The 13,959-nt window shown below is 37.7% G+C and overlaps 1 protein-coding gene across 4 annotated transcripts; it reads right to left on the bottom strand.

Annotated features, from left to right (window-relative positions):
* Nucleotides 1-227: 227 nt before the first annotated feature.
* On the bottom strand, nucleotides 228-13,577 carry LOC149200012 (serine/threonine-protein kinase PBL27-like). Of its 4 annotated transcripts, none has more exons than XM_089399501.1 (5): nucleotides 13,218-13,577; nucleotides 12,820-13,149; nucleotides 10,584-10,771; nucleotides 10,274-10,463; nucleotides 228-349 (listed from the first exon to the last, which is right to left on the bottom strand). In XM_089399501.1, exons 2-5 carry the CDS (start codon nucleotides 12,929-12,931, stop codon nucleotides 243-245), a joined length of 597 nt encoding a protein of 198 aa, XP_089255627.1. In that variant the 5' UTR covers nucleotides 12,932-13,149; nucleotides 13,218-13,577; the 3' UTR covers nucleotides 228-242. The 4 variants fall into 4 exon arrangements, with proteins under 4 accessions (XP_089255627.1, XP_089255628.1, XP_089255625.1 ...); XM_089399502.1 differs by having other exon boundaries at nucleotides 12,820-13,032; XM_089399499.1 differs by having other exon boundaries at nucleotides 12,820-13,141; nucleotides 13,218-13,576.
* Nucleotides 13,578-13,959: the final 382 nt, after the last annotated feature.

Genomic DNA, 13,959 nt, shown 5'->3' with positions numbered 1-13,959 from the left:
ATGATTGAATTTGTCCAAACAATCAAGTTGTCGCTCAACAGTATTGTTAGTCTTGGAAGATTCAAGAAAAATCACATCTCTAGATAGTATAAACTTCTTATTTACCTCATTGTAGAGACGATATGCTTTGGAGGTATCGAAATACCCCAAGAAAATACACTTTCAACTCTTTGCACCAAGTTTGTTTCTTTGTTCCTTAGGGGTCAAGGCAGAGCAAGTGGAACCAAAGGTCATGAGATGCCTTACCGAAGGAAAGTGGCCACACCGCATTTCATAAGGAGTCTTGCTTCTGAGAACATGAGATGGACATCCATTTTAAATATATAATGCACGTAGAACTGCATCAACCCTGAACATCAACATTACATTTTTAAAAATGTCATTGAACGAACCATATTTAAGATTATATTGTTCATTCTTTCAACTACACCATTTCAAAGTTCTTTTGTCCAATAATGTTTACCTTTTAAGGTTCTAACCCCAACATTTAGAAATTCAAAGTGATGCAATGAATGGTGATGCAATAATATTTTCTTGCAACAATGATATTTACTTCTAAGTTAACAAACACAATTATGCTAAACATGATCACATATACTTTCGAGCAACAAATTCCCCCTAGAAATATAGGTTAGAGATATGTTTTGGCATTTATAGATAACAATAGGGTCTGTCGTTATTCAAATAAAATTGTTGTTTGGGAGGCATACACGCAAATACACCTGAGACTTTAGAAGGCTACTCATTAAGCTTAAGGCTCACCTTGTTGGAGGTCTAGGCACCCATTCAAGTAGAACTACCTCAAACAAACCAAAACACGAACATCACTTCCATGTACCTTGAATAATATTGAAACCCCCCTAAGTCTCCTAAAACCAGCCTTTCACCCACTTGATTGTTATAGTGCACCATAAACAACATTCAAGAAAATTACCTTCTCGTATTCGCCCCATGTTGCTACATTTGAGGGCTATAGCACCACACATACCTTTTCTATAAGCAATTTCTTGCCCAAAAAGTCATAAAAAAATGATATGAGTTATTTGGTCAGCATTAACATTTTTATTGTTGGATTGAATTAATATATTATGGATGCATCTTGCACTATCTAAATCATGTGGTTCACATGTTCTAAACACTGCACAAAATTGCACTAATAATTGTTTGAAGAATCAACATTGGGTCATATCTTTCCAAATAAGTTAACATTTAATCAAGTCATACTCTCTCATATTAAACAATAGGCTTGGGATTAAGGGTAGGTAATCCCCTCTTTGGATAGGAAACCATCCCTAAACCTAGAAGAGGGTGGCAAGGTTGTTGAGGTGACAGTGGGTAGCTTGCATGATAGTTTCCTTAGGTTTTCACTTTGTAGAGGTTAGGACTTTTTATGTAGGGAGAATCCAAGAGATAACAAACAAATTAGATTGTGTGGACAGTGGCAAAGTTGTTGAGGTGACAATGGGTAGCTTCCCTGATAGTTTACTTGGGTTTTCCACTTGCAGTGGTTAGGACTTTTCATGTAGGGAGAATCTAAGCGATAATAGGGAAATTAGAGTATGTGTGGACTTCATGGCAACAAGATCTCTTTGAAGGACTACTATGCCCTACCAAAAACGGATTACTCCTTTGTAGATGGAAAAACACAAATTCATAGTACTTTGATCATATGACCACTTTTTCCAAGATAACAACTTATCATCATGATCACCTCAAGAGGGTTTTTTACATGACATTATTATTTGACATGATTAATGAAAAGTTATTAGAGAACCTTATTTCAAAGGCAGGTGTCAAAATAAATTGAGGAAGAGTTGAAGCAACAAAAGTAATGGTTCTTCCTAGGCATTAAACAATTCTCCACTCACTTTTGGGAATGACTAATTGCTTGAAGAGATTCACCCAAAAATTCACCATAATAGCCAAGGAAATCACCAACATGTTGAAGAAAGGGAATGAAATCAGAGGAAGCAAACAAGCAAGAATGGCATTTGAAGGCATCAAAGAGTCCCTAGAGCAAGCTTTAGTATTGGTATTCCTTGACTACAACAAGAATTTCCTCACCTTCTCATTTTCATCTCAACATACCATGGTTTTTGTGCTCTTGCAGAAGAATGGTCATGGTTTTGATCCACCTATAGTGTATTCAACACAGCATCTAGGGATGCTAAGCTAAAATCATAAAGATGCAATCATATCCCCTAGTAAAATTTCTCAATGTTTTTTGAGACTATGTCCCTCCACTACAAAATAATAACATATTTATGATGGTAAAAGGGGCAAATGAATGGCCAATATCCAAGAGTATCCCATCGTCATCAAGCCTACCAAGTTGGAGAAAGGACGAGTCTTGGCAAACCTCATGGTAGAGACCAAATTTACAAGAAGTGTAATTCAATCATAGTGGTGCATTGTCAAATTGTATCATGGAAATCATATCCCCTAGTAAAATTTCTCAAAGTTTTCAAAGACTATATCCTCTGCTACAAAATAATAACATATGTTCATCATGCAGTAAAGGAAATCTTGTGCCAGCGTGATTATGATGGTAAGAGGAGCAAATGGATAGCCAATATCCAAAACTATCACATGGACATCAAGCCTACCAAGTTGGAGAAAGGACAAGGCTTGGCAAGCCTCGTGGTAGAGACCAATTTACAAGAAGTGTAAAATCAATCATAATGGTGTATTTGTTCAAATTGTATCATGGATAATGAAATAGATAATTGATGAAAGGCACAGAGAGTGAGTTGGGGTTACTACGCAGATAGGCCAATAGCCCACAAGATCCTGATGTTTGGTTACTAGCTATATGAGCTAGAATCACAGATAAATATGATGCATGTATGTCCTTGGTCTAGAATCAAAGAAATGTTCGATGGGCCAGACCTGCAGAAGTTTGGAAATGAGTTTCATTTGGATGACTATTTTTCCCTTTAATCATATGAGACACGTGTACATGAGGTTTCAAATCTCAAGGAAGAGAAGTGCAGTAAAGTTATTCAAGACCTTATTGCATCACTTTAAAAAAAATATTGATAATGAAGATTCTATTGAAGACTATGCACAATCCATCTTGATCTGAAAGAAACATCTTGGGATGATGATGTACATTTGCATGAGGGAATTAACGTAGCCATCATCATGGATTCCATCAAGTATAATGGCTCGATGGGCTACATTCCTTTTCAAAATGATGAATCCCTTCATGATTTCAAGAGGATAGATTTTGTATAGAAATCCTTAAAGGATGAGGAAATTGTAAGTGCTTTGATAGCTTATATGATAAACAACATGGAAACCAAGAGGTTAATGATGTGGACATTCTTTTGTGATTGGGAGACATAAAGGGAATGTAAATTTTTAATTTATCCATACATATCCCATATATGACACACATAGTGAGAGCATGAAGGAGGGAAGTATGAATTTGCACTTTCTATTTCCAAACTAAATATGCTTACTATAGGCCCATCCACCTACCTAACCCCCCCTCTCATTCTTACTCCACACATCTCCATTTTTCACCCCTTTAGCTACCCTCCTTTGTCACACATTAAACCCCTCCCTCTTATGCCTGATCTCCATATTCTCTACCCCCACACTCCACCGCCCTCTTTTGTCACCATCAACCCATTCCTCCTCCTCATCCCCATTCTCTCTGGCTTCTCCTAGCATCCTCATGCCTACCCATATCCACCAAACCCCGCAAAGCCTCTCTGGCCCATGAAAATTGTGTTGGGAATCACGATTGCTGGTAGACCAAAACTTGCAGGTCTTAGTCAACAATCACATCACCAAAGATAAGTGGATCCACAAGGTGCTTAGTCCATGTCACGAAACACTCGGGGAGCATTGGTTTATCAAATGTCTGATAATCTCCCCCCAACACGAGTTGAGTGTGTATCAAACTTGTGACCTACGCTATGATACCACTTATTGGGAATCACGATTGTCATTAGACCAAAACCTACATGTGTTAGACAATGATCACAACACCAAAGATAAGGATCCAAGAGACGCGGTTAGTCCATGTCGTGAAACACACGGGGAGCATTGGTTTATCCAATGTCCAACGAATTGTAATTCCTCATGAGAATTCAAATGATTCATTGTCCATAAATGGACCCCTCTACAAATGTATAGTGACTCGATAGGTCAAAAGGCTTAATGGAAAACAATTTAGCTCTACAAGTCCCCCAACATGCTCAATATATGGACAAGATATTATCAAGAAATGGAACAGATGGATCCGATGAATTATAAATTACAAAGTTTGACTCCCACACCAATTGATTATCAAATTTAGAATCCAAGAAATTTCTTTTGAAATGTGCACTCATTAGAAAGCTCAAGGCAATCATTTAGGATTCCCCTCCTCTAGGCTGGACGCACAACACATGCCCTAAATGATGAGTCGTTGAGGGCACAAGGGGTTTCGGAGATTATAGTTGGGTATTGGAATTGTGACAAGACATTTTAGTCTTCCCCCAAAGTAGTCTTTGACGCACTCAAGCATTTGAATATTCTCTTAGTGACCTAGCCTCATGCAAGGTTCATCAAGATTATCTCCAATATCCAACATGTCACTAATTATCACCCTCCATACACGAGACCAGGTGTTCAACAGGTGTAGCTTGTCTTTATTGAGATTTCCTTCAACGCAGAGTTATAGTGGTCGCCTAAGATGAATTTTCCAAATTCATTTGGGTCCAAGTTATTAGTGCATCCCCCATTCCTCAAGATATTTATTTTGTGGTTTGTTGTTTCCCACCTTCCTTTTCAGTCTTTGACCTTCACAAAGATTCATATTAAGACCTATACCAAGAGTTGTATCATTGTATGTTGACATAATCCATTACTTTGTGCTCAAGGAGGTCATTCTACTAGGGGACTATAAATCCCATACCAAGGTCCAAAAAATTCCCCTACATAGTAATCAAAGGATTGCTCTATGCCTCCAAGAGATCGAGTCAGCTTCTATTTTCACAAGTTATCAAATGATACTACGAGACTCTTCTCTTGCATGACAAACACCTCTAGCATCTCAATAATTCCTATGACTTAGTGAGCCTGAATAGTATCCCTTATTTCCTAACTCCAATAATTTCAAGTGTTACCCTCATATGAGGGGAGCCACCATGATAGACTACATCCTAGCCAACTAATTTCTAGGCCATCAAGTCAACCTCCCCCCAATATGAACGTCTTTCCTTAACTAAACGTCTTTCCTTAGCTAATTGTTGTTCCTTGGCTATTTATTAAATGATACTATGGGACTCCTCTCAATGCATGACAAACACCTCTAGCATCTCAATAATTCCTATGACTTAGTGAGCCTGAATAGTGTCCCTTATTTCCTAACTCCAATAATTTCAAGTGTTACCCTCATATGAGGGGAGCCACCATGATAGACTACATCCTAGCCAACTAATTTCTAGGCCATCAAGTCAACCTCCCCCCAATATGAACGTCTTTCCTTAGCTGAACGTCTTTCCTTAGCTAATTGTTGTTCCTTGGCTATTTATTAAATGATACTATGGGACTCCTCTCAATGCATGACAAACACCTCATAGATCCCAATAATTTTTGTGATGTGGTGAAACTGAATGGTATCCCCTATTTCCCAACTCCAATAATTTCAAGTGTTTCCCTCATATCAAGGGAGCCATTGTGGTAGACTACATCCTAGCCAAACAATTTCTAGGCCCTCAGGGCAACCTCCTCCAATAATGATTGTCTTTCCTTAGCAATTCAAGAAGTGGCCCTTAGTTCTTACCCTCACACCACCAGCATCCCATCTTGCTCCTTTAAGTCAAATTTTATCCCATGAACAAGTGGTCCAATAAAGAGTACAAAAAAACCTACCATAAGTATCTTCATTTCACTTTCTTTCATAGGCCCACCTCCCACACACCCATAAAAGATCTTACTAATTCTTTCTCCACAGTAAGAAACACCTCTTCATGGCACAGAGGAGGCATGAATGAATTATGTGCACCTCACTCTGCCACTCCCTAAAAACCTTTTGGGGCACCATTTTTCCCTATCACTCCAACTTACCCACAGATCTTGACCCACAATCCATGTTCACTCACACCATTGTCCTTTACAATGTCCTTAGACAACCCACTTCTCTCAATCACCTATCCCCCCATAGCCCTCTTGCCACGCATTCTATTATAATAATGTGTTCTATTATAATACACATTTTAGGAAATCAATCTAGGAGATGAACAAGGTTACTCCTACAACATACCATCCACCCAATTCATGCATCAAGCTCCAATTGCAAAGCCAAACAATTACAAGACATGGTGACACACATTCGCCAAGCTCTATGCCACTGCTCTTTATTTGCAACTATCTAAACAATGCAAGAGAAGAGACCTTTGGGGTAGGGGGCAGGCAAGATTCAAACAAAAGTATTAAATAATGGATCATATCCTCACCCTATAGACCATTATTAAGGAGACAAGACACTGTCCTTTGAAATTCCTCTACTATTTTGTAGACTTTTGAAAAACCTTAGACTCAGTTCCAAAGGATATTATGTTCCAAAGGCTCAAAGGCATTAGTATCTCAATAATTATCATCATCGCTATTATGGACCTCTATGAGATCATCCTTGGTCACCTTTATATGGCACATGAGTTCTCAAACTTCATCACAAGGACCATTATGGTGAAGCATGTGTGCACCCTCACTCACCTTATTTAGGATGTAGATAGACCCAACTAGAGTCATTATAGGCTCTAACACAAGCACATCCAACTAGGCAATAGTTACCTCCTCCACCATGTCCTAAACTGCTTACTCCTTTTCACTAACGACGTGGTCCTTTTTGCCTCCACACTTGAGGGTCTACACAAATTGTTGTTTGCTCTTTTGAGTTTCCACACTTGAGGGTCAACACAAATTGTTGTTTGCTCTTTTGAGTTTTCACGACCTTCAAGAATTGACAATCAACTTTGGGAAAACCAAGATTATGACATCAAATGGTTGAAGAAGACACTTCCAAATTATCACTTCTACTATAGGGAGGAGGAGGTCGAGGATCCCTCCTCCTTATAGAAATATAGTGTTTCTAGCAACACTTCCAAGGTATCTCATCTAAATTAGCCCTGATGAACTCAATCATCAAACCCACAACTTCATATGGTTCAAAGGTGTGGGGCACTGGCATGTTTGAATCAGATCGGGCCCACGTATCGAGAAAGTTAAGACACTCTTGCTTCACCATATTATCATATGCAAGAGGATGGTTCCCTAGCCTATCGTTCATGTAGAATTTGTGGCACACCCCTTCTAAATTAAGACCATTTTCAAACTACTAGAGTTGTTACAACATCTTCGAAGATTTGCTAACTTGGCAAGCAACAAGGACTAATATCCATGTCTTACTTGCCACTCTTCAAGGCCACCATCCAATCCCCCTCCCACCCCTCACACCCCGTATGCAAGGGGATAGTTCCCCAGCCTATCGTTTGTGCTACACCCCTTCTAGATTGAGACCATCTTCAAACTAGAGTTGTTACATCATCTTTGGAGATTTGTTAACTTGGCAACCAATAAGGACTAATATCCATATCATTACCTACCACACTTCAAAGACCATTGGAGAAGAAATTAGAAATTTCTCATGGCAAGAGGCTTAAGGAAGCTTAGTAGGTGAAGTATGTCTTATTCACTTTAGAATCTAGATTCGAGAACATATAATTATGTGTCTTTATTAAAACCTATTTTGTAAACATTATATAATTATGCTCTGTCCAATAATGCTGATATCAATGGATCTTGATTCTTGTATATGACTTTGCATAGCGCTATATTTTTTCAATTTGGTTTTGAAAATAATTATCTTTGCTTAGGACTACAAAATGTTGGTTTGTAATGGGAGATAAATTACAACAGTGTGGGGTAGATAAAAAAACATAGAAGGGGCTACTACATTATATAAGGTCAATCTTAGGATAGGGCAAGGATATGAAAGAGGTGCAAACGGAAGATTTATATAGAGCAACACTAGAGAAAGTGTGGGATCTAAACAAATATTCACAATGCAACAAAGGACAAGAGGGGGCAAGAGAACAAAGAACAAAGAGAGCAGGAAATGGATAGTTGGAGAAGGCCACCCACTATGCTAAGTGCTAAAACAGCAAACAAACAAAAGCCAAGGAATTTAGAGTTATGAATCATGGGTTCCAACTCAAATATTCATATATAATTTAATTAATGGATATTCTACAAGGTATCATATTCTACAAGATGAGTTTGTGGCATGCCCCTTCTAAATTGAGACAATTTTCAAACTAGTAAAGTTGTTACATCATTATCGGAGATTTGCTAACTTGGGAACCAACAAGAACTAATACCCAAATCTTACCTACCACTCTTCAAGGTCACCACCCAATTCCCCCCCCCCCCACACCCCATATGCAAGAGGCAAGTTCAAGCAAGTTTGTGACACACCCCTTCTAGATTAAGACCATCTTAAGACTATTAGAGTTGTTAAATCATCTTTGGAGACTTCCTAACTTTGGCAAACGACAGGGACTAATATCCATATCTTTACCTACCACACTTCAAAGGCCACATGAGAAGAAATTGGAAATTTCAAGTGACAAGAGGCTTACGAGAAATTAATAGATCATAAAATAAAAGGGGCTACTACAGTATATAAGGACAATCTGAGGTTATGGCAAGGATACAAAAGAGGTGCAAACGAAAGATTTATATAGAGCAGCCACTTGAGAAAGTGCAAGATATTCACCAAATATTCAAAATGCAAAGGATGAGTTGGAAATTTCAAGTGCCAAGAGGCTTACGAGAAATTAATAGATCATAAAATAAAAGGGGCTACTACAGTATATAAGGACAATCTCAGGTTATGGCAAGGATACAAAAGAGGTGCAAACGAAAGATTTATATAGAGCAGCCACTTGAGAAAGTGCAAGATATTCACCAAATATTCAAAATGCAAAGGATGAGTGGGGGATAAGAGAACAAATAACAAAGAGGGCAGGAAATGGATAGTTGGAGACACCCACCCACTATGCTAAGTGCTAAAACAACAAACAAAAGCCAAGTAATTTAGAGTTATGAATCATGGGTTCCAACTCAAATATTCATATATAATTTAAGAAATGGATATTCTACAAGGTATGATATTCTACAAGTAGAGTTCATGGCACACGCCTTCTAGATTGAGACCATTTTCAGACTAGTAGAGTTGTCACATCATGTTCAAAGACTTGCTATCTTGGCAACCAACAGGGACTAGTATCCAAATCCTACCTACCACTCTTCAAGGCCACCGCCAAATTCCCCACCCCATATGCAAGAGGACAGATCCCCATCCTATCGTTCAGGCAAATTTTGTGGCACACCACTTGTAGATTGGGACAATCTTCAGACTAGTAGAGTTGTTACATCATCTTTGGAGATTTGCTAACTTTGGCAACCAATAGGGACTAATATCCATATCTTTATCTACCACTCTTTAAAGGCTATGGGAGAAGAACTTGGAAATTGCATGTGGCAAGAGACTTACAGAAGCTTAGTAGATCATATAATTATGTCTTGTTCAGTTTAGAATCTAGATTCAAGAACATATAATTATTTGTCTTTATTAGGGCCTACTTTGTAACCATTATACAGCTATGCTCTGTCCAATAATGCTGATATTAATGGATCTTGATTCCTGTATATGACTCTACAAAACATTTTATTTTTTCAATTTGGTTCTGAAAGTAATTATCTTTGCTTAGGACAGCAAAATTTTGGTTTATAATGGGGAGATAAATTACATCAGTGTAGGGTAGATAAAAAATATGAGAGGCTACTACAGTATATAAGGTCAATCTCAGGTTAGGACAAGGCTATGAAAGAGGTGCAAACAGAATATTTATATAAAGCAGCACTTGAGAAAGTGCAGGATCTTCACCAGATAAAAGGACAAGAAGGGGGTCAAAGAACAAAGAGGACAGGAAATGGACAGTTAGAGAAGACCACCCACTATGTTGAGTGCTAAAACAGCAAACAAAAGCCAGGGAATTTAGAGTTATGAAACATAGGACCCAACTCAAATATTCATATAATTTAAGAAATGGAGTTTTTACAAGGTATGAATTTGGATCCACTGCATGGACTTCTACTGTTTGCAACTATCTCATGTACAAAATGTTAATGCTTAAACAGCCCCATAAGCATGCACTTTAGCATAAATGTTTTGAATCTGCATTTTATTGCAGTACAGGTTAGGTGTACTGACCATGAAGATGATCTTCCAAAGATCCCATAGGCATATACTCATAGACAAGAAGTCGTTGATCACCATCGGCGCAATAACCTATCAAGTTTACTAAATTAGGATGGTGTAGAAGACTAAGCATGAGTACTTCCACAAGAAATTCCCTGTTTCCTTGGAGTCCATTTCTGTCTAGCTGCTTAACTGCAACAACCTGCCACCACAAAAAGCCCAGCAGAAAGATAAAGTTTCTAAGCATTGCCTTCAGCTGAAACACTAAATGAAAACTAGAAGGTGCATGTCGCCTATGCAAATATCATGAGGAGCAACTTGCCTGCCCTGTACTCTCTAAACGCCCCTTGTACACTCGGCCAAAGCCACCTTCACCTAAAAGGCATTCAGGTCTGAAGTTCTTTGTAGCTGCAGCAAGCTCACGAAAAGTAAAAGTTTGAGCAGCTATATGTGGAGCTCCTTCTTTAGGAGCCTCCTTCTTGCTATCAGAATTTTTTGACTTGTGCTTTTCTGCATTCAGCATAAGAGAGAATATAAACAAGTTCAGTGCATTGTGGTCATGCCTAGTTTTGGTATCATATCTATTCAAATGCACAAGTAGTCTATCCGTATGCAAAATTAATTCATGTAATTAAGGGTGGCAGCTATACAGAACGAAATGTATCATCTACTTATGACATTAAACTCCTTCCAATAAGAGAACTCTAGTCTGCAGAGACCATTTTGACACATAAGAAAGGGTCAAAATGCTAAAAGAATGCTACAAGGGAAAGATCCAGATTTTAACACAGAAGCACCATATAAATTGAAGCTTGGACACACAACCCCTTCATATTTTTAACTAAACCATTAATGTTCGAACAGTGCACAGGAAAGTTACGAAGGCAAGTCTACTTTTTGGAGCAACTGAATGCACTATAATCCATCATTCTAAAAAAATCAATCTGGTGACAACGAAACTGCATTCCCCATTTTCCAGATCTCAAATGTTTCAAAAGTCAACAATAATGTTTTCTGGCCATATCATGTAACTATTATCTTTTTTCTACAATTAATGAATCACAAACCTGAAGTGTGCATTTGTTTAATTCATTTATCTGAATCTCTCTCTGCAAGAAACTGAGCCTCAAATCAAGGGATGGGGAAAACCATGCAACAACAGTGATTCCCCAAACACTGCGTTGTTCACAACAGCTACGTAATCTTTTGTCTAGATGATCCTATTGTTAAATTTTTTGTATCAAATGTGATGGTGTTCATAATTTTTGGAGTCTTGGTCATTTCTAACTTGTAATCTTGGCACTTTGCTGCATTTTGCTATATTTGATAATTAGAAAAGGTTTGCCTTAAATTTTGAAATTTTAATAACCTCAAAGAGAGTATTTACGCTAGTTGCCTTTATAACCCTTTTTGTCTCTTTAAATATGTTCAAACTTCATACACAAATATTGATTTTTTTTAGCACTCATAAGAAACATTTTTAAAAAAATTGCAACTGCTCTAGCATTTGCTGTTTTGTGTATTTCAAAATAGGTAATTTCAGAGATGCTTTCCGTGGTACTGCTATCAGACCTGATTCCAACTACGGCCAACATTTTAAAAATATCATAGGTATTGTCAAGACTCAAAATCTCCTAATACCCAGGCATATAAAAGTTAAGATCCATCTAAACTCATATCTATTAAAAACCTAGGTGTAAGATTGATCTATGCTAGTTTATTTTATTTATTTATTTTCAATAGCCTTTTTTACCTTCTCTTTACATAAACTCTGATTTCATTCTTTTCCTTCTTACTTAAATAGCGTTGCATACTTTTACATGACACATCCCTTCAACCCCGGGAGATAAGAATCTCAGTGCAATTATTCACTTCTCACTACAACTATTAGCACGCAGCTCTTCCGCCGAGGGCTGAAAGAGCACATTAAATCGCTTCCCTTGGTGCGAACAAAAATAAATTGCATACAGTTGAAACCTATGTTGTGCATATATAATAAAGGTTGTTTTCCATCGCATGTCAATCATCTAACGTGTAATTAAAAATGAAGGTGGAGATTACCCCTACCAAGTAAAAACCAATTAAGATAAAATATAAACAAAACACCAGAAGATAAAACGTAAGAGATTTATTTTTAACGGCCAGACTTGATTAACATGTATATTCGAAAATAAAGCTATAAATTAACCCAAAAAATTTATATCTAGCATTTTTATCGCATTCAATACCAAATTTAACAAAATTCTAAAGTAAGATATTCTGTAAATTACCCCCAAAATGAATAAATATCCCGCATTTATATCGCGTTAATTAAACAAAATTTGGAAGTAAGATATTCAAACTAAAGCTATAAATTACCCCCAAAAAATAAAATCTCACATTTTTATTGCATTCAATGCCAAATTTAACAAAAATTGGAAGCAAGATATCATTTTTCGTGGCAATTCTAATTCTTCTTCATTCCATATACATTTCCATTGTAATGATTTAAAAAGCCTAACAATCCCCACTTGGATAAAAAATGCATCCGTTAAGGGTTTCCCGAGAGCTTAGCTTACCCGTAAGATGGGAACCATTTGAGGAATTTGACTGCGCCTCCTTAGAGCTTTCGGTCTTATTAACCAGATTTGTAGGCTTCTTTCCAGATCTAAAGCAAGGAAAACAGCCCATTTCTATGCCACCGTGTCCAGCAAAACAACCCTGTTTTGCCTCGAAAACTTAATGCTGCATCCGGTCCTCAATTTAAACTCCAAATTCTAAAAATAACAAACCTGAAACCCAGATTAAACGAAATCTCGCCAAAATCAGAGATCTTTACGCCAAAAATTGGGCCTCTATCCTCGCGCACAGCAACCCCTGCAGCAAGTGACCGTCGCATGCCTGGCACACTGAAAATTATTCACGACAAGATCGAAACCCTAAAAATGCGAAGAACAAAAATGAAACAAATATCTACCAGACGAGCTCGAACTGCGCAGCTCCTCGACCGATTCCCTAAGGTCACGGCCGAAGCTGTGCCCGTTTAAAACGCGTGGCAATTGAGCTCGATTTAGTCGCTCCAGGAGCTGCTTGAGCGCCTTTTAGTCTTAGCCGACGGTCCCATTGGCCAAAATTCGCGCATCTTGAGCTCATGTTGAGCTGCGAACAGATCGGCCGACGGATCGAGGGCATCAGCAGGTTGCTAGATCGAATCCTGGTGCGAGTGGCTTCTGCATTTGTAGTTATAACAGTAAACCCTTCTGTACAGTCAAAGAGCCGAGCCACGAAAAACATCAGTGTCCGAAAAAGCAGTGAATGGACCAAAGTGTCTATATATATATCTCTATTTTTGTTATTATTATTTATGTAATAACTTTGTTGTGTATTTGTTTGTCCGTGGGAAATACTTAAAGCAGGACAAAGGCATTTTAGCGTGAATTCATTGCGATTAATGTCATAATGAGGTCGGAAATTTGTTAATTGGAGGAATATTCATTTGGATATTCACCGCTAAAAATAGAGGAAGTGGTCTCTTTGGTGGGAAAAAGTGGGTAACGCTACTTAAATTCCTTCTACGATGCACCAACGTCTCGGGATATTATTTTATTTTAATTAGATATTTTGATTGAAATAAACTTTATTATAATTATATAAATAGTTAGGTTAATGAATATCATTACAAAAATTATTTAAATGTTATTATTTTTATTTCATTATTA

The sequence above is a fragment of the Pinus tabuliformis genome, chromosome 2_1 (genome assembly GCF_031772625.1).
Source record: "Pinus tabuliformis cultivar Carrire ecotype Pingquan chromosome 2_1, CPIR1, whole genome shotgun sequence".
NCBI classification, from domain to species: Eukaryota; Viridiplantae; Streptophyta; class Pinopsida; order Pinales; family Pinaceae; genus Pinus; species Pinus tabuliformis.
This window is presented reverse-complemented; position numbering and strand designations above follow the sequence as displayed.